Below are 21115 nucleotides of genomic sequence, written 5' to 3'. Positions count from 1 at the left end.
TTCCTGGACCAGCAAGCAGATGCCAGTAGCACTGGGGAAACTGCATTTCCCATAGCCTCTGGGACCTGGATGGCAGCCATAGCAGTGTGTTAGCCCCTAGATGGAGGAGGGTGGAGAGAGGATGACAGCAGGGAAAGAATATTCCCTTTGTTCCACCTTCACTGGTGGAGTAAGCAAAGCACAGAAGCCAGCTTGAATTCTCCTCTGGCTTCTATCAGGCCTGAATTCTTCGGTGCCATGGGCTCGCTTTGCGTTTGAGTGCAGTGAATTGCTGAGATTTGCATTTTGAAACCATGAATTATGCAATCCAGAAATGTCACTATCCTTGACCCTTGTTTCCTTGAGCAACCTGGCGGGGCTATAGACGTCTTAGAAGATAGAACACCTGCATGCTATTGCCATCAGCCAGCCATGAGATAAGAATTCTGTTTTTTTAAATGAGTGCAAAAAGATTGTCGACCCAACACTTAGCAATCCATTCAGACCAAAGTGTTTTATTGGAAGGGTATATTATACAAGAGGTTTTATATTCCTGCGCAATACATTTACAGGACCAAAGCCATGAACAGCCCCATTCCCTCACTCTGCCTGCAAACATCCTTCTTCAAACTGAAACATGCATTTGTAAGCCGGGGTGAATGAATCTGTTGATTTTAGTTTCTCTCCATTTTTCCTGTTGGACTTCCAAATCAGTTTGCTGTTTTTTGTTTTTTTTAAAGTCCTCATGTAAATCCACCAGCATTTCAGCGCAAATTTCTCCCTTTCTGTACAAAACATTGCCTGATGCAATTATTTCTATGTTCTATATTCACGAATATATGCATTTTGGGGGCCCGCTTGCCCCTAACAGATGCATTTTTTTGCACACATTATTTGGCATCACAAAATCTGAAGAAGTGCAGATTTTGAAGGACGACTGTGTTTCAGTTAACACACTATTTTAGAAGGTGTTGATTAGGTGACCCAAATCACACCCAATTTCTCCCATCCCATGAATACCCAACTCTTCATACTGCCCTGGTGTGAATACATCTGAACAAGACTCACACCGTATATAAAAAAAGCACACAACCATTCATCTACAGAACACCACACACTAGGGGTAGATCCTGCATCCAGAGACTGTCCGGGATGATGGTGGTTCTACTGTGTTCCGTTTACAAGGTTTTGTACAAAGCTATGAAGCAATTCCATGACCTTCTGTTCCCTCTCTCAGCTGACCCTGTGCTGTTATTATTATTACGACCACACGAAACTTCCCTGGTCCATGGAGATGCCAATGGGCTCAATGTACTGCTGGTTGGCTGGGCTTCAATTAGGGTTTGGCAACCTCAAGTCCAAGAGTTTAGTGCAAACTCTCAGGTTTCTCTGTCTGGCTCCGCTGACCCTCCCCAGCCACACCCCCATCGTCCCAGGCCACACCCACACGAATGCTTCCTTGCATTCCTTTAGTGTTTTTGCCTGGCTATACTGTGTCCTTGAACTCAAATGGCTCTTGCTTGCCTGGATGGAGGATGGAAAGGGGTATGTGAATGTGTCTATCAGCTAGTCTATTGTACAAATGTAACACTCACATTCATTGATCCACCTGCTTTTGCCTCTGGCCCCACCCACCCAGGAACATGACCCCAGGAAGGAGTTCACGAAGGGAATGCAGACCCCAGGCTGAACAGGATTTCCCTACGCCTGGTCTTTTTGAAGGACCCAGGCATTTCCCCCCTCCCTTTCTCCCTCTTTTCCTCCAAGATTTGAGATTGCCCCTAGATCAGAACCTAGGCATGGAGAGAACTTGAAGGTGTCCCAAGAAAGTGATCCCAGAAGCTGTGTTGCTATTGCAGGCGGCGGGGAACTGCCTTCCAAACTTTTCGTGTCTCGGTGACCTATAAGGTGACTGGGGCATGTCCAAGTGGACAGCTGTGGAGTTTGTGTTGGGTATCAGAGAGGAAAAAGGAAAGCTAAGCCATTGGCGGAGGCGGATGTTCTTGGTTCCTTGCCACCTAGCCCTTTCTTTTCTGCAACCTGGTTGTTGGACAGCAGACCTGGGGGAAGTTGATACAGGGAGCTTAGAGTAGAAAATATCTCCCTCACCCCTTCTGCTAGCAGCTAACTGTAAAATACTGGCTTGCGCTGGATGCGCACAACATTGTACGTGTTCAGACCCGGAGCATCGAAGCCAGGGGACAAGCCCTTGCGATCGAAAGGGTAGAAATTGAAGAGCTGCCCATCCTGGGTCTCCAGGGACACGGAGGCGGAGCCTAAGTGCAGGGTGCATGGGAATTCCTTATCAAACACCACCTGGAAGACGCGGTCCTCAAGGTGATGCAGCTTGATGGTCCGATAATTCTCCGGGATCAGCTCCTCAATGTGCGGCCCAAACTGCTGCATGACCAGCACTCCACCACCCCCAACCTTGATCTCGTAGAAAGTCAGGTTGGAATAGGTGTAGTAGCCAATGTAAGGAGTAGGGCTTGGGGGAGGGTTGAGGCTCTTCTCTGCCTCGCGAAAGGCGGACTCCATGGCGGGGATCAGGTACTCGTAGGTCTGAGCTACGACGTCTCCTCGAGGGCGGGGACCAGCCATCAGCACAATGAAGCTCAGGCGGAGCTTGGGGACCAGGGAGAAGGTGGCCGAATAGCCGTCCAGGTCACCGTCCTTCCTAATGATGTCATAGCCCAGTTGCTCGTTGATCTCCCAGGGCGTGCCGGTCTTGTTGGCAAAGTATTCGCTGGAGCACTTGAAGAGGGGCGTCAGCATGGTCTTCACGGTGTCAGGTTCCAGGAGACGCCGGTGGTACGTGCCCAAGAAGACCATGGCCAGTTTGGCCAGGTCAGCAGCTGTGGAGTACATCTGCCCAGAAGGTCTGTACCAGCCCAGGTCATAGAGGGGTGCAGTCTGCCCGCTGCTGTAGAAACCCACGGCCATCTGAGAACGGATGGGAGGCGTGATGTCAAAGCCTGTGTCCTCCATCCCCAAGCGGTCAAGGATGTTCTCAGAAACCCAGCGCTGGTACTCGCCTTCTGCAGCGTGTTCAGCTAGGACGTGGGCCATTAACGAGAAAGCCAAGTTGCTATAATGACATCTGAGAAGAGAGAAAGAGAGATGGAAAGGAGCAAACCTTTTTCCAGGGTGCCCACTGAGTTTGACCTGAAATACTTGATGCAGTCATCCCACCTGCATCACAGAGACATGGATAAAGAATGTCAACTGGAACTTACCAAGGTGCTAATGCATCTTCTTATTCTATTAATGCAAATTTTACAGAGATGGGCGAAATGGATTATTTGGTGCTGTCTTACTAAAAGACCCAGGAAGACCTTTCTAAGTCATATTTGGCTTATATATTGGCTGGCAGGGGCAAAAGAAATAATGGGATCTGCACTGTTGCAAAGATTCTGTTTCCGTTTGGGTCAGTCATGCCATTTAATTTCTACGGATCTTTTCTGAGTAGGACTATCACTGCAGATAACTCTATGCATGTTTACTCATTTTATGCTATAAATTATATGATTTCCGTGTTTTGCACATAATGAAGTTTGCATTGAGATTCCTGCATTGCAGGGGGTTGGACTAGATGACCCTCAGACCCTTTCCAACTCTACAATTCTATCATTGAATGAACTGGAATTTGAGGATGAATGAAAAGTTGCCAAAAAGAGCAACACTCCACGATCTCTGTATGCTTCCAAAAATCTCACTCAAAAAGAATATCAGTACAATGGTATGCACAATCACATAGGAAGCTGTCAGACCCTTGGTTCATCTCACTCAGTATGCCTACACTGACTGGCAGCAGCTCTCCAGGATTTCAGACCAGGAGTCTACTTGGAGATTGACATGGATAGAACCTTCTGTGTGAAAAATGGGAGTTCTACTAAGCTACACCACGTCCCCAAAGGATGTAGATAGATACACATCAGAAGGACAACATGGTAGGGAAATCCTTTTCATTCCATCCTCCCCACACTCTCATAACTGCCTACCGAATGGATACTGCTGAAGGGGTCTGAATTGCAGCCAGATCCATTGTGAGATTAAACACTTACAAAAAATATCTTAGGAGAGGACAGGAGAGGAAAGGGATCAGCTAAGCTGCTTTGACGATTTCTCACAGCTGAAGCAAGTACATCACCATTTGGTGTCAAAGCCAGAACTGCGGTGTTTATCGTGGATCAGCTCCTTGAGCCTATCCAGCAATACACAAAACCTTGGTTGCAGGCTAATCCATTTCAGCCCTTCAACCAGACTAGTAAACTAGAAAGCTGTCACAGTGAGAAACCAGGTTTTGTTTTACACCTGTACAAATCCAGGTAAAGTAAGATCGTTGTCTCACTGTTTGAAGCCTTAAAACAGGTGTGGGGAGAATTTTCAATGGTTGCATTCCTTTGTATGCAACCATCTGGGATCCTCAGGCCAGTGGTGAGCTGGGCCAGAGGCAAAAGTGAGTAGGGCAATCAATATGACACTTACCTTTATACAGTAGGCTATATTGCAACCAAACAAAGGTCAGCAATTTCTACACCTACACACATCTCTCCTTCCGCCATCCAGGCGAACAAGAGATGTTGTAACAGTTCAAGGACACATTCCAGTCAGCCAAATGCACTCAAGGAGGGCTGGAGAGGGGTGTGACCCAAGGAGGGGGCATGGAACGTGGAGACCCTCAGGGACCAGATAAATAGGCTTGGAGGACTGCATACCCTCGCCGGAAATGTGATTGGAGAATGCTGGGTAGGGTACGATCATTCCAGCTTTCCCGTAGCTCCCCTTCTTCCCTTCCCCCTGTGTTCTCCTTATATGGTGTTGCAATTAGTAACTGCAACAGTTTGGAAACAGTCTATCTGGCTTGAGCTACAAATCAGCACCAATTGTAACAACCCATTCAGCTCTGTAGTGATTTGTATCTGCTTCAACCAGATCCAGACAGGGCACAAATCAGCCCAATTTGGTTCAGTTTGGCCAAACATGGTGCAAAGTCCTAGGGCATTCTCACCTGGTTCCTGGGTCAGCCACCAAGACATCATCTTTCAACAGTGCCAATGCTTCTTGGGTTGTCCCTTTCCACAACAAAGTGGTTGAGCGCAGCCGTCGGGGCAAACCTGCAGTACCCAAGACATGAAAGAGAAGTCACTCATACTATCTACTGATGTCAGTTGGGAAAGAGGTGTGCGATAGGTTCTCACTTGCCAGATCTAGGTGGTTTAGAGCAAGGGGGAGTGGATTTCAGGCTTGGAAAACCAGAGCCAGTAGATACCAACTATAGGGAGGGGTGATGGGAGTTTTAGTCCAACAGCTCTCATGTCTCAGCCTGAGGATTCCTCATCAGAGGATGACTCGGAAGCCCTGGAGTAGCACCAAGCTTTGGATCAGGCTCAGTTTGAAGATGAGGAACCAGGATCCTTGCATGAGACTATTTGGGGTTGGGCATCTGCACCACGGGAGAGATTGGCTGCTGAAAGTGAGGCTGAACAAGTCCTGAGCCCACGGGAGAGATGGGGCCTTTTATGAGCCTGACAGAAAACCCATTCCATCCAGAGAGGTGTCTGGCTGCAGACAAGAACCCCTCAGGAATCTAGTCTTCACAAAAGCAGGATCCTTCTCCCAAGGAGACTTCTGGAGAAAGACAAGCTTATAGGCATCTAATGAGGTCATGGTGTGGCTCCATCTCAAAGGCCTCAGTGCCATGCTGGGATTGCTGATCAAACAATGTCTGACAGGTTCTCTCCACACATACAATCCCTCACCTGAGAGCTGGCTGGCCATTCTGCGCAAAGTCACCGGGGACGGCTTGAGGGGCAGAGATCCCTTCTCCAGGAAGATCAGTCCATCCGCTGAGTATCTCTGCTCCGACTCTTTGAGCCGCCCTAGGGGGTTCTTAATGGTGAAGCTCTGGGCATAACGTTCTAAAGGGTCATCAAGTGATGTCACCTTCCCTTCCTCCCACAGCTTGTACAACATGATGGTGGGGAAGATCTTGGAGACACTTGCAATCCTACCAGGCACAAACATACCATACATAATCAGCTGGAGCATGCAAACAGGACACCCTCCAGACATGGTTGGATTTCAGGTCTAATCAGACCCAGGCCAGAACATAGGAAGCTAGCTTCTACCAAGTTAGATCTTTGGTTCACTTAGTTCAACATTGCCTGTACCGGTGTTTCCCAAACTTGGGTCTCCAGCTGTTTTTGGACAACAACTCCCATAATTCCTGGCTAGCAAGACCAGTGGTCTGAGATTATGGGAACTGTAGTCCAAAAACAGCTGGATATCCAAGTATGGGAAACATTGGTCTATACCAACTGGCAGAGGCTCTTCAGGGTTTCAGACAGGGAATCTTTCCAAGGCCTACTTGGAGATGGTAGGAATTGAATCTGAGACCTTCTGCATGCAAAGCACATGCTAAACCACTGAGCTACATCCCACAGGCAATAGTCAGGTATGATGGGAATTGTAGCCCAATAATAGATATGTAGGCTACCCTAGGCTGTGTTGGCTACCAAAGGACTTCCCATGGAAAGCTTCCTTTTCTTGGAAACGTTCCACAGCAAAGGATTTCCCTCACACCTCCTCCCCATGGACGCCATTTGCTGGAAATGGAACCCCATCTTCATAAGTGTCATTGAGCCACATAGTCCAAGAACGTAGACGGGAGCATCGGTGTAGTTCAGAAATGAATATACTGACCGGTCATGGGTTTCTTGGGTTGCAGGCAGAGGTCTTTCTCAGAGAAGACACTGCACACAGAAATGTGCAGGCCGTTGAGACAAGAGACTCAGGCCGTTCACCTCACCTGTCCAGCTGGAGTGAGCAGCAGGCTCACCTGTAAATGGTGTATTCATTGGGGATGCCAGAGAAAGGGTCGGAGCCGTTGCGTTTCCCAAAGTTTCCTGTCCATAGTACTGTGTCGTTGTAGATGACGATGGCTGACAGAGCTGGCAGGCCAGGGCTCCGGATTTTGTGACGGAGAAGCGTGTCTACCTGCAGGAGATTTGAGAAGGATAAAGAATGGAGAATCAGAGGCCTTCATCACCATCACCATCATCATCTCTCTTTCTCTCTCTCTCTCTCTCTCTCTCTCTCTCACACATATATTTCTTTGCTTCTTATGGTGGGATATCTTTGGATTACCCATCTATAAACGCTAGATAATCACTAAGGCTGCAATGAATTTTCACCTCCATGAGAAACGCTCCCTGAGAAAACCTGAACTGTTCCTTTTCCACTGCTGTTCCTTTATTGCTTCTGCTTTCTGCTGGGTGCCATTCCCTCTGCCCAACTGTCTGCATGATAAGAGATCAAACAAAGATTGTGATAACGTCAGCCTGTTCTGTTTGGGTGATGATGCCAGAGAGCTAAGCCCGGGCCGGTCAGTACTTCCAGCTTACACTCTGAACAGCCGCAAAATGTAGCCAATCAGACAAAACCGCAATGCTAAATCGAAAGCAAGGCTTTCTACTCAAACTCTGAATGGCCAGCGATGGAGTTGTGCTATTGGTTGATATCCCAAAGCCAGCTCAGAGGATGGCAGGGCTTCCCCCACTCGCTCTGAACTTTCTTTCTTTAACCCAATGTGTATACCCCTTAACTCAATGAAAGATCCCCCTAAGTAGTTTACAAAGGGCAACCTAAAAAAGGAAAATCCATTAAGAAAGGCCAATAAAAACAAGAGGAAGTTAACACAGCAAATACAAATAAAACCAGCTCTCTTAAAACCATTACACTTCATAAAACCGCAAAGTTGCATGATAAAAATCACATGCCTGGATAGACTTGCTGAAATGAAAAAAAGCTAAGCCTCCACCCTCCATAAGTCTCAGCACAACGTACCTTTTCGAGGGCATCCTTCAGTATTGGGATTGGGTGGTCCAAAGGCACGGGGTCTGGGTAACGGGGACACATCTGTACCGCTTCTGGCCTGACTTCCATCACGGATGGGGCTATGAACCGAAACAGAGACAGAGTTGTGGGAATGCCATGGTTCAGGTAGGGGTGCTTGAGGAATTTGAGAGGCAGTGTGGTGTAGTGGTTAGAGTATCAAACTAGGACCTGGGAGACCAGGGTTCAAATTTCCACTCAGCCATGAGGCTCACTGGTTGACCTTGAGCCAGGCACTGTCTCTCAGCCTGACTGACCTCACAGGATTAAATGGATACACCTTGAAAGGTGTGGCATAAAAGCAGTAATAAAGGAACAAACGTTCCAAATCAATAAAATTTGGATTGGCCATCCTCCTTTCTACTGTCTTCCTATCAAACAGGGCCAATGGAGCTTTCAAGGGGAAAACAAACACACCCATGGAAAACCTGGAAGCTGATGCATATAGGCCCCAGCTTTTGGATCTTCGGCGATTATTCCTGCATCAAAGGAGGTTGGACCAGATGACCTTTGGGGGAATCCCTTCAAACTCTATGATTCTATGATTCCCCCAGCCTTTTAAATGGACACCACTCTCTTCTATATTGGCTGTTACTGACTGAGAGGTTGTTGGGAGCTTAAGCTGCCTGTGTCTAATAATAGAATAAAAATAAAAACCTGCTTATTTGCAAGCGTAATGATGCTGAATTGTTAGGGGTGCTGCAAAGCCAGGGGAGGCAGCTTAAAAGCCAAACAAGGACACTCTCCCCTCCACCCAGCTTTTGTCTCCCTTCCCTCTGCCTCCTTCACAGCCTCTCCATTGAGCTCAGAACACCAGCTGCGTTCTGAAAACCTCTTTTACCAGCAGCTAATATAACTGGAATGGAAAGGGGCACGTTGAGAAAGCAGATGTAGAATTACTAATCTATTGACAGCGGCAAGGCTGTCTGCTTCATTGTATTGGGGAAAGATCACTTCCCCAATTAACGGAATCTGGGGCATTGGTATTAACAGCTAAGATAGTGTTTCATGGCAAGGTTTGAGACAATAGGCAGAGACATAATAAACATTTTCCTCAATGGTTAATCAGCAGCGGAGCAGTTCAAATAAAGCAACAAGGAAACATTTGCAATGGATTTCTATAAGTGTATGAGAAAAGCCCAGATGCTAGATCAGGCCAAAGGCTCATCTAATTCAACATCCAGTTCTCACAGTGGCCAAGCAGATGCACACCCACCCACCCACCCCTGGATGGGAGCATCAGCAGAACCTGATTGAAAAAGCATTCCTTCCCCTTTCAGTTTACCAACTGCCTCTGGCAGTTCCACAGATCAAAAGTGGTCAAATGGGTTTTGCATAAAAATATGTGTTAAAAAAATAGTTTCTCTCTAGGCACTTTTTTCTCGTTTTATCATAAAAAAATATACATACATTGGATGCTCAGGTTGCGAACGTGATTCGTGTGGGATGCACGTTTGCAACCCACAGTGGCGCATCTGTGCATGTGTGGGTTGCGATTCGGCGCTTCTGCACATGCGCAAAGCGTGATTTAGCGCTTCTGCGCATGCACGACAGCCAAAACCCGGAAGTAACCCATTCCAGTACTTCCGGGTTTCGGCAGGTCTGTAACCCGAAAAAACGCAACCTGAAGCGTTTGTAACCCAAGGTATGACTGTATATTGTGTGCATTTTGAGCCAAGGATTGCATCAGGACACTAGAGAAGCATGGAATCTGATCTGCACACTAGTCCAGGAAGTGCAGATCCACACCCTCCAACATTTCTCTGATGAAAATAGGGACATCCTATTCAACAACAATTTTATTATTTAAACCGCATCCATCTTGCAGAGTTGCCCCAGCCACTCTGGGCGGCTTCCGACATACATAAAAAAACATAATAAAACATTCAGCATTAAAATACTTCCCTACACTGGACTGTTTTCAGATGTCTTCTAAAAGTTGCATAGTTACTTATCTCCTCGGCTCAGGGTGCAGCACTACTCCAGACCTCCCAAAATTTCTCGAATAGGGATGTCCCACCATGCCCTCCAACATTTCTCCAATGAAAATAGGAAAAGCAGGGCATCCTGAGATCAAATTAGAAACTGGGATGTTCCATAAATCTGGGACTGTCCCTGGAAAACAGGGACACTTGGAGAGTCTGCAGATCAGGTCAGCTGATATGAGAATTTGCAAAGACTAAATTCCTTTAAAAACCCCTTGTTGCCTGGTAGAAGTGTGAACGTGTGTGTGTGTGTGTGTGTGTGTGTGTGTGTGTGTGTTATAAAGAAAACCTGTAAACGGTTCCCCCCTGCTACTCTGGCCCCCTACACACTCTTCTGGTGAGAAGTGCCATGAAACTCTTTGGCCAGAATGGGCTTGTTCAGATGGGCACCTGGTTCAATACTTACTGGGCTCCACTTTGGGAAGGCTATACTGCCAGAGGAAGCAGCTGGTCATGGCAACCGAGAGAAGGAAGAAGACGACGAGAGCCACATGGATCAACTTCACTTCCATAGCAGAGAGCCGGAAGAGGCTGTGGCCGCCAGAGGCCTGCTGGGAGCAATGTTCAGGAGATATTTAGCAAGGTTTTAAGAATCTTAGCTGAAACCAAGGAGCGCTACACGCAGCACGGAGAACTACATTTTAAGAAGGACACCGGGAAAAGGGTTGTAGCTCAGCAACAGAGCAGAAGGTGCCTGCCACGTTTCCTGGCCCTGGCCTGAGAAACTGGAGAGCCACTGCCAGCCAGTGTAGCCAATACTGGTCTATATGGACCAATGACCTGACTCGGTATAAGACAGCTTTCTATGTTCTTGGGAAGTGTGTGTATATGTGTGTGCCCTGTAAGGACAACATTTGACCTTTTATATGTTCCCTCTAAAAATTGCTTGCTTGGGCAGGGTCCCTTCTTTGTCTATACAGTGGTAGCTTGGGTTACATTACGCTTCAGGTTACGTACGCTTCAGGTTACAGACTCTGCTAACCCAGAAATAGTACCCCAGGTTAAGAACTTTGCTTCAGGGTGAGAACAGAAATTGTGCAGTAGCGGCACAGCAGCAGCAGGAGGCCCCATTAGCTAAAGTGGTGCTTCAGGTTAAGAACAGTTTCAGGTTAAGAACGGACCTCCGGAACGAATTAAGTACTTAACCCGAGGTACCACTGTACAAGGACAAAATTAGAATCCATTTACTCTGCCTGTCCTTGGCTCTAGCACCCCCTACTGTTGGCCGCCCTGCTTTAAACCCTACCAAACTCAATGGGCATCAGCCAACACTGGCCTTATGAAAGGATACATTTTTCACCAGTGGTGAAATGGCCTACTGTTTCCTACACTCCTCTGATTCTGTTTGACCTCCTATGTTGGAGGCAGTGATGCTTCTGAATAACTGGGAATCTGGGAATCCCAGGAGGATGCACTGAGGTCCTGTTTATGGGGTTCCCATGGGGGCATCTGGTTGGTCACTGTGAGAACTGGAAGATAGACTAGATGGGCCATGGGTGTGATCCAGCAGGGCGTTTCTTATGTTCTCATCTATTCTTTAAATTAAGGGCTCATCCACACCTCCGCTCGTCCCATGTGTAGAAAGTACGGGTCTGAGTGGTTTTCCCCTTGCTCCCTTCCTTTCCAAGGGAAAATCCATTCTTTAGTGCCAAACTGGAGCAAACAGCAATCCAGAGAAAACACAAATTGCTGCTTACTCCCGGGGGGAAGCAGCAGGACGAGAGGAAATGTGGGTAAGCTAACAGAATAAAAAAATCTCCAAGCCTTTGATACAAAAACAGTTTTGTAAAAAGCAATAGCTTTCAGTAACATTCCCTAGTTAAAGAAAGTAAGATAAAAACAAAGCAAATGTATGCATATCAAAATTAAAATCAAGCAGTGTAGAAAGCAGAGGTGCAGGAGTCAGAATTGAGGAAGCTTTGGGGAAACTAAGTTTTAAAGAGGTATTTAAATGTCATTTTTGTCTGCCTCACTGATTGTCTTCAAGGGACAACCCAGTGGTTGTGGAAGAACCAGCAGGGTCTCTTCAGAAGATCTCAAACATCAGCTTAGTCTGTGTTAGGGGAGGTGGTCTTGTAGATATCCTGGTCCAAAACTGTTTCAAGCAGCAGCCCCCTTTCCAAAACATCACAGCTTCAGACAACGTAATGGACACCCCTAGATCGTGACCATTTTCTTCATCTATTGGGTTGAGACCCAAAAGAGAATTGCTGCAAGCCCTACAGTGGACCACTTCAACATCATCACATCCCTCCCCCAACTAAATAGCAGTTAACAAGCATGGGGGAAAGTGAGAAAGAGAGGGTATATCTAGGACACAAATTTATACCAACTACACACACACACACACACACACACACACACACACACACACACTGCAAATCCCAAATAAGCCTTTGTAATAATATAAAGTATCCCATGTGATGGAAACTTCCACAATAGCCCTCTCAACTCTGACTAAATGTGGACAACCTGGGTACCTACCTAATTCAAATGTTATGGAAAAAATATGCAGCCATACTTTGACATCCACATTTCTCTGAATTTTGCCATGCAGTTCTCCAGTTAAGTAATGAGCATGAAAAATGTATCTGCTGGGGTACAATGCACCTTACTTGGTAAATGGCATACAGGAAAACGGCTTTGCAAAAACAAAAAACAAAAAAGGGGGGGCAAAATTGCTTACATGTTATAGAATTCTCACTCTAATGCTGCAAATTTTCATTAGCGACATTTTAGAAAAATAAAAAATTGATGTGGCAATGCGGAGAACTGAACTTAAGTTTGGAGAAATAGCAAGAAGCAGAGAGGAACTGAAAGCGACCGCTTTGCCCATCCCTGGGTGCCAGCCTCCCCAGCCCTTGCCCAGCCTTACCAGCAGGACCTGGGACTACTGCAAGCCCAACAGAAGGCACTCCCTTCTTCTGTAGTCTCGAGGTCTTCCGGGCAATGCCATAATGGGCAAGCTGTCATCCGCAATGGAGCCGCAACCCATTAGAGGACGACTCTCCACCGTGCGCTGTGGACACCGTTGCTGATTCTGGCTGTTGTGGGTTTGCTCTGGTCCCCTGTTGGCATTTCCCCCCACACCGCACCAGCTGCAGGCCTCCCCCTCTCACCGCTGTCCTCAGGGACTCCATGGCCCTGCCAACAGGGTGAAAGCCAGAGATTTCCTTGGCTAAACCCCCTGGGGGAGGGGGCGTAAGCTGCTGTGTTTTCTGTTTGTGTGCTCTGGGATCCCAGCAGCCTGGCAGATACTGACCCCAAAGAACGGGATTCTCCTGTCAATCTGCCTCATTCCAGTACACACACACACACACTCCCTGTCTCTTTGCACAGCAGCATCTCACCCTGTGTATCCTACAACAGTGTCTGGGCCCCAGACATTCCCATACAGGAACATTGGAAAGTGCAATATACTGAGTCAAACCATTGGTCCAGCTAGCTCAGTGCTGCCTACACTGACTGGCAGAAGCTTTCCGGGGTTTTCAGGCAAGGGTTTGGATTTGGGACCTTCTGCAGGCAAGGGAGATGCCCCACCACTGGGCTATGTAAATGCAAAACAGGGAGTTCCCTCGCATCTCCTGCAGACCGGAAAGCAAAAACAAGTCCAACCCCTAACAGATTTGCTCTTGTGAGTTCACCGCAGTGTAATTTCACTCCGGCATGTTAAAGGAAACCAGCAGAGCCACTGAAACAACCAGCGATATCAATTTTAAAACCAGCCAGGGTGCAATCTGAGCAAACTCAGGGGAATGGGGGAATACTTAGAGTTGCTTTATTTTTATTTTAAAAAAGGGTTGTTGTGAATAGCATAGTTGTGCAACTCAAGGTGAAACAACATGCTATCTTGGAAAAATATAGGGTTTCCAAACCAAGACTTTGCTGCTGTAACACAAACATGGGGATTTGTTAAGGATGAATTAGAGGGTGAGAATGGAGTGTTTATTTCCTCTGACATCCACTGATTCTCACCCATAAATGACTCTCTTTTTTTTGGTCTCAGAACATGGCAGCAGGGTGGAAAATGTTTCTACCATTATGTCCCTTTAGGATTCCTTTGGGTTTGCCCTGCTTTGCACTCTGCCAAACCTGTCCACATTCTCAATTAACCCCACAGCCGCAGAGACGTTTGCCTCCACACATTTGCTAAATGGATAGAGGGAGGTCAGGGTTATGTCTGCTTAGCTCCGCATTTGATGCTGGACATCCCACCGGTCAGTTTCAATTCCTCCCATTTTTCCAATCTTAAATCCAGTTTTTCCACATTTCTGCATCAATTTGCAGCTGCTTCATTGCATTTTAAAAGGCTTCACGGGCATTAGTCAGAAACACAGGATTATATCCAACGCTAGTCCGATTAGTCCCACTGAATTGAACAGACATGGCTAAATTTGGTTCATCGATTTTAATTGGTCTGCTCTGAGTCCAATTTAGTTGGTGACATCCCTTACATTAATCCGACCACAAACATTTCTGAGAGCTGTTTTCTTTAATGGCATGCATCCCCCCCCCCAAAAAAAAGTCATTTTCATCAATATACAGTATCTTGAATATGTAAGAGCAAGGGCAACTACGGAAGCTGGGATAGCTCAGTCGGTTGAGCATGAGACTCTTAATTGTGGGTTGTGGGTTCGAGTCCCACATTGAGCAAAAGATTCCTGCATTGCAGGGGTTGGACTGGATGACCTTTGCGGTCCCTTCCAGCTCTACAATACTATCATTCGATGACCAAGGCTGTTTATATGGGGCATCATGAAAGGAGAGCACATTGCTAGTCCTTCTGGCTGCAGTTCCATAGCCATGGAAACATCCCTACCAAGGCTGGTGCTCCACTGGTTGCTATCCTACTGGGTCTTCTTTGGGAACATAGGAAATCATTGGTCCATCTAGATCAGCATTGCCTACACTGACTGGCAGCAGCTCTTTGGGGTTTTGGGAAGGGAGCCTTTTCCAGGCCCACCTGGAGATGCCGCTGGGGATTGAATTTGGGACCTTCTGCATGCAAAGCATGGTTCTACCATGGAGCTGTCCCCTTTGATCTCCTGAAGCTGCAATAATAATAATGAAAACATTTGTGCTGGGCTATGGATTGGGGCAGGTGTGTCTGTCTGCACCCTGCACTGTCAGTCTCTGCCAGCTTCTACCTGAGAAGTGAGCCAGTATTACTCCATTAGTGCAGGATTGCTGCCAGCAGGAGCCTGCAGGAAGTTCAAAACTGGGGTATTCCAGGCATGGGAAGGAGAGGAGTGGGGTCCCACTGCTATTGTGGCTGGTGCAGTGATTTGTCTGGCTCCCTCCCCGCCTTTCACCCAGTCTGGTGTGAGCGATGGGTCTGTAAAGGTAAATAAAAGTAAAGGACCACTGGACTGTTAATTCCAGTCAAAGCGACTATGGGGTTGTGGCGCTCATCTCGCTTTTGGGCCAAGGGAGCTGGCATTTGTCCGCAGACAGCTTTCCGGGTCATGTGTCCAGCATGACTAAACCGCTTCTGGTGCAACAGGACACCGTGACAGAAGTCAGAGTGCATGGAAATGCCATTTACCTTCTCGCCACAGCGGTAACTATTTATCTACTTGCACTGGTGTTCTTTTGAACTGCTAGGTTGGCAGGAGCTGGGACGGAGCAATGGGAGCTTGCTCCGTCGTGGGGATTCAAACCAGCGACCTTCTGTAGTGGCAACATGAGGCCTGCCTCTCCATCATGTCCTCCTGCTGACTTCCTGGAATTTGGATTCTCCTGTTGGTTCCATTTCAGCCATTCTGGCTTGCCAGAAGCACCACTGCTTTCATCGAGGAGCAGGGATTAATCCTACGAGAATGGGGAGGGGGAGTTTGCGCTTCCCTCTCACAGAGAGATTGCATATTAATTCTCTCTAATGCTTCTCAGCCATGTAGGCAAAATGCGGGGGGGCTGACCTCAGCTATTTATAAAAAAAACCCCTTCAATCTCCTCTTAGCATCTGCTGGGGTGGGGGATTACCCTAGCCAATGGGCAGCCCCATCCTTCTCTCCTATAACAAGATCCCCGTGGGGCTGATTACACTCCTGTGTGGTCTGTTTTCTCTTTCCGTTTGAATCCTCGCTGCCCATCAACACGCTTTAAATTACAAAGCAAGAGGCACAGTCAGGATCTCTTAAGGCAGAGCCTATCTGTACTGACCAAGAGATGCTCAGTCTGCTGAAGAACATGAAGGTCAGAATGAGGCCTGCATAGTCCAGCATATTATTATTTTTGCAAAGAGCCAGTCAGTACTAGGTCATCCTGCACATCTAGGCCAGTGGTCCATCAGACAACCTCAATCTTCCTCTTCCTGCACTGTTTGCAAGCAGCGGTGGAAACATTGAAAACATCCATTTAGGTGCACAAGTGAAAATATCTGAGTTCTACAGGGCTGGCCCTGCCATGAGGCAGAGTGAGGCAGCTGCCTTAGGTGGCAGAACCTGGCTTGCAGACCTTCCAAGTGTTGCTATTTTCCAGGGACAGTCCTGGATTTACAAAAGCCGTCCCCGTTTCTGATTTGATCCTGGAATGTCCCACTTTTCCTTAAGACGACCCTATTTCCATTGGAGAAATGTTGGAGGGTATGGTAGGATGTCCCTATTTTCACCAGAGAAATGTTGGAGGGTATGAAGTTATCCAACCCCCAAGCCATCTGAAGGCAGCTCTGCATAGGGAAGGTTCCTAAATGTTTAATATGTTATTATGTTTTTATATGTGTTACAAGCCACCCAGAGTGGCTGGGGCAACCTAGTCAGATGGGCTGGGTATAAATGAATGAATGAATGAATGAATGAATGAATGAATAGGACATCTCTATTTTCACTGGATAAATGTTGGAGAATATGATGGTAGCAACAGTCTTCCTGCCACACTTCCCAAGTCCTTCTCTGCACACAATAGCCTGATGCCTTGGAATACAATGGAGGGTGCTGTCCTATTGCCAGTGTTGACGTAAGATTCAACAGCCCATGTGGTCAGATTCTGCATGTGAAATCTGGGCAGCATCACAGGAACACAAGAAGCTGCTTTATACTGAGCCAGGTCCATCTAAGTTTTGCATTTTGTACAGTGACTATTGGCAGCTCTCTGGGGTTTCAAGCTAGAATCTTTCTCAGACCTACCTGAGCGTGTTGGGGATGGAACCTGGGACCTTTGGCATGGAAAGCACATGAGATGCAGCCCTTCAAGCTTGTCCTTTGCACCACAGGCAGTCAAATGTCTTGGGCTGAGCCTGGGCTTCTAAAACACAGCAGGAGGGGGAGCCTCTGCCAGAACAGCAAGCACCTCACTTCACAAGTGATGGAAGGTGATCAGAGCAGCAACATGCAGTGGGAGCCGATGTCCTCATCCCCACATCCCCTCTGCCGTATATTTCCGTAACACAAATACCAAATGCCAGAAGACCAGCAGAGGCTGCTCCATTAATCCCCACCTGCCTGTCTCCTTATTTGCAACCAATCCAGAGATTGGCCCTGCCTGTTAGCAGGGCCTCCTTAAGTGTTGCCCCTTGTAGAACTCAGCAGGCTGTGTGTGCAAAACTCTCTGTCTGTCACTGGCTCTGATTTATCTATTTATTGCATTAACATTCCACCTTTTCTTCAGGGTGTGCTTGGTTCTTCCCCCTCCCCTGTTTAATCCCCACAACAACCCAGTGAGGTAGGTCAGGCTGAGAGGCAGTGACCTTGCCAAGGTCACCCAGTGAGCTTCATGGCTGCATTGTGGTTTGAACCCCAGTCTCTCCCAGATCCTAACCACTCTAACCATTGCACCACACTGCCTCTCAAGAGACGAAGTATCTCAGGAGGTGATTCTATCTATTGATGGGCAGCTGACCCTCTGTGTCACCATTCCCAATAATAGGCAGGGTGAAAGCAAGACTGTAGGCTTCTTCACTTATTTTATTTTAATTTAAAAAATCATGTTATTTAGTATGGGTGTAGGCATGGGCCAGTCTATGAGTTTCTCATCCATGCCAGCTTTGTTTTATTTATTAAATTTCCAAACCGCCCTTCATCCAAGGATCACAGGGTGGTTTGCAATATAAAAACCACAAAAATGCATAACGTAGGAACAGGCAAACCGGCAGCCCCCTCTCTACACAGTTCCTAAAGGTGCAGGATCCTATCCTCTTTTGCATCTGGCTCTCCATCTGGTTAAGGAGGAAGCCCCAGCTAACAGCAGGATCCTGTTCTTTCTTTTTTAAAAAATATATTTTTTATTAATTTTTACATGAAATTTCCAAAAAAACAACAACAATACAACATATTTTCTCATCTTATTCAGTGTTTTGGACTTCCATCAACCATATCTGAAGATTTTTCAGTCTTTATCACTTAATCTGCATTTCATTAATTTCACTATTACTTTTAATAGTCTTTCACTAATAGTTCTCTTCATACTTTTCTCTGCAATATTTCACATAGTCCTCCTTACAAAACTTCTTGCAATCCTACTAGCATAATCTGTTGGTTACAAATGCTTTTCAGATAATTCACACAGTCCTCTGAGAATCTCTGATCCCACAGGTTTCAAATCCTTCCTGTCATCTTGTCTAATTCTGCATACTCATTAATTTTGTCTGCCATTCCTCTTTTGTCAGTAATTCTTCTTGCAGGATCCTGTTCTCAAGGTACTCCTATTGCATTCAGTGGGAACTACTCTAGGTGGGTATGCAATGGCAGCCTAAACCCTCATTCTGTGTCCCACACTTACTAAGTTTTGGGAGACAGTGCTGAACTATATTAATAAAACACTATGGGAAAAAGTAAGATTTTTCAGAGGTCAATATGCTCTTGAGCTATATACCCATTGTATGGAAATTGACAACAGGGCAGTGAAAATGGATTCTACGCGCCCTTAACAGTAGCCAAGAGACTGATACTAAAGAATTGGAAGAATAGAGGTACGATTCTGCTCAATGGCGTGACAACATGACAACACTGGCAACATATGAACGGACAGCTTATAGGCACAGACTGTCTTTGGATAAATACAATGAAATGCGTTTATACAGAATATATTAGGTTATTGAAAAGTACATGTGGATTAGGATAATAAGAATATACATATTTGTATATTAATGTATGGTAATGTAACAGTATTGTTTCTTTTTTCCACTCTCACTTTTTTTTCTTCTTTTCACTCTTTTTAATAAATGATTTCTTCTTAATAAAATATTAATATATACTTTTTTATTACAAAAGAAAAGAAAAGAAACCCTCATTCTCCTTTCTGCCCTACATTGCACTACACATCCTATGGCATGACACAATAAAGAGTTAAATACTTGTGCTGTTTATCATGCCCAGAAGGAGATGACCAATGATATCTATGGAACACATGAAGCTGCCTAAAATGCAGATCACTGGTCCATCTAGCTCACTATTGTCAGCTCGGACTGGCAGCATCTCTCCAGGGTTTCAAAGCAGGGACACTGCCTGCCCAATCTGGAGATGCTGGGGACTGAACAGGGCTGCTGTCTGTGAAGCAGGAGTTCTACCGCTGAGCTACAGCTCTTCCCCAAAGTGCCAAATTTGCAGAACTGCACTTGCGACGATTTGTTTTAAAAACCACCTTGGCTGTGTTCCCCTCCTGACTATTGGGGTTGTTTTGTTTTCCTCCATCATTTTCCCCCTCAGTTGTTCAGACTCGTCCCCAGGCAGCAGTTAACTTGCAGATACATAAATTAACCTACGCAAATGAGAAATAACAAGGAGGATGGCAGACCTGGCCTTCTTATCGGAGAGCCCAGGTTGCTGCACCCAGAGGGCAGCTGCAGACTGCCTCTCCCCTCCCCTCCTTCTTATTGAGGCTTACCCGAAGCTGCAGGCCTTCCATAGCTCGCTACAGTTTTTCCTTCATGGCGATATCTCTAAAAATCCAGGGAGATGGCCCCTGCAAGAGAGGTAGGATCAGTTAGAATAGGGCTCCTTAGTTGACTGGGAGACCTGGGAAGCAGATGCTCTGAAAGTTCCCATGGCCTCCGATAAATCTTCAGCACCTTTTCCTCCTCCTATATTTGCAGGTAGGATGTCTTCCTCTGGCCTTTCATGTCTCTAAAAGCCCAAGAAAACTTAAATAGGTGCTCTGGTGCTGGCCAGGCACTTGGGGCAACAGGGGCACTGCCTACCTCCCCAATTCTGTTCCAGTAGGCTTCTTAATTTGAGAATGGCCTGGAATAATCCAACAAGCAAAACCACCCCTACCTCCCAAAAAGGAGCCTTGCAAGGGCCACCAGCTCCCGTTTTGCAGAGATGCCGTTTAAAAAAGTTCTTACCAGGCTCTCTGCTTCTGCTTTGTGTGTCCAAGCGGTGCTGCCTGGGAGTTTGGGGGCTGGCGTCCTGCTGCAGATGTTAAGACCGGACAGAACGGTAATCCCGTCGGGCGCAGATTACTCCCCTCGCCAAGGCAATGTGCAGGCTGTGGAACATCTGGTCCGGAGCAAGCCCAAATGGAGCCTGGGGTTTCACGGGGCAGATGGGGAGGAGTGCTTTAAGCCCTGGCACAAACATTTGCTGGCTGAGCTGTGCAGGCAGCTGACCACTCCAGATTTCAGAAGGGAAATGTGTTAATCGGGGCAGGAAGGGAAGGAGGTGGAAGGGTGCTGGGCCTTGGGGCAGCCGGGCAGCCTTCCCTGCAAGGGCTGTATGTGTTGCAACATAGAATTATAGAGTCGGAAGGGACCACGAGGGTCATCTAGTCCAACCCCCTGCAACACAGGAATCTTTTGCCCAACATGGAGATTCACTGGGAAACAAATTTTTAGTTGCATTGACACCTGCAGTTGTTCTAACCTAATTTCGACATGCTGATTTCATATCTGAAGTTGGTTTTGTTCTGTAAACTCTAGTTGTTTTTTTTCCAATTCATGTTTTTCACTTTTCACCATAATCTTTGTTTTTCACAATGCAAGAATTCAATATTTTATTAAACGGATTGCCAAAGTAGTACAATATGAGTATAAATGTAAGTGACTTATATAGCATTGTACATGACATGTATAGCATTGAAAATGACATGTATATCTATGTACAGTTGTAGGTATGCAAAAAATGTATTCCCTTGGGATACACAGTATACTAGGGAACCATTTTTTTTTCATTTTCTGTTGCATTAGATTTTTCAACATGTACGTGCTATAGTTATCTTTCAGTTTCCGAGTTTTGCCGATATGTCATATTTACACAAGTATAAAAATAAAGAAAAATTAAGTTTGCAAAACAATAATTACCATGTGGTTAGGGTAGATCAAC

The 21115-nt window shown here is 46.4% G+C and overlaps 1 protein-coding gene across 1 annotated transcript; it reads right to left on the bottom strand.

Moving 5' to 3' along the window:
• Nucleotides 1-477: 477 nt before the first annotated feature.
• Nucleotides 478-20258, bottom strand: LACTBL1 (lactamase beta like 1). Its single transcript, XM_083628735.1, has 8 exons — nt 20140-20258; nt 19680-19757; nt 10267-10408; nt 7828-7937; nt 6821-6978; nt 5742-5989; nt 4991-5096; nt 478-3079 (listed from the first exon to the last, which is right to left on the bottom strand). The coding sequence occupies exons 2-8, from the start codon at nt 19698-19700 to the stop codon at nt 2104-2106; spliced, it is 1761 nt and encodes a 586-aa protein (XP_083484861.1). The 5' UTR covers nt 19701-19757; nt 20140-20258; the 3' UTR covers nt 478-2103.
• Between the last annotated feature and the right edge of the window lie 857 nt (nt 20259-21115).

Source organism: Podarcis filfolensis (genome assembly GCF_964270895.1).
Source record: "Podarcis filfolensis genome assembly, chromosome: 8".
NCBI classification, from domain to species: Eukaryota; Metazoa; Chordata; class Lepidosauria; order Squamata; family Lacertidae; genus Podarcis; species Podarcis filfolensis.
This window is presented reverse-complemented; position numbering and strand designations above follow the sequence as displayed.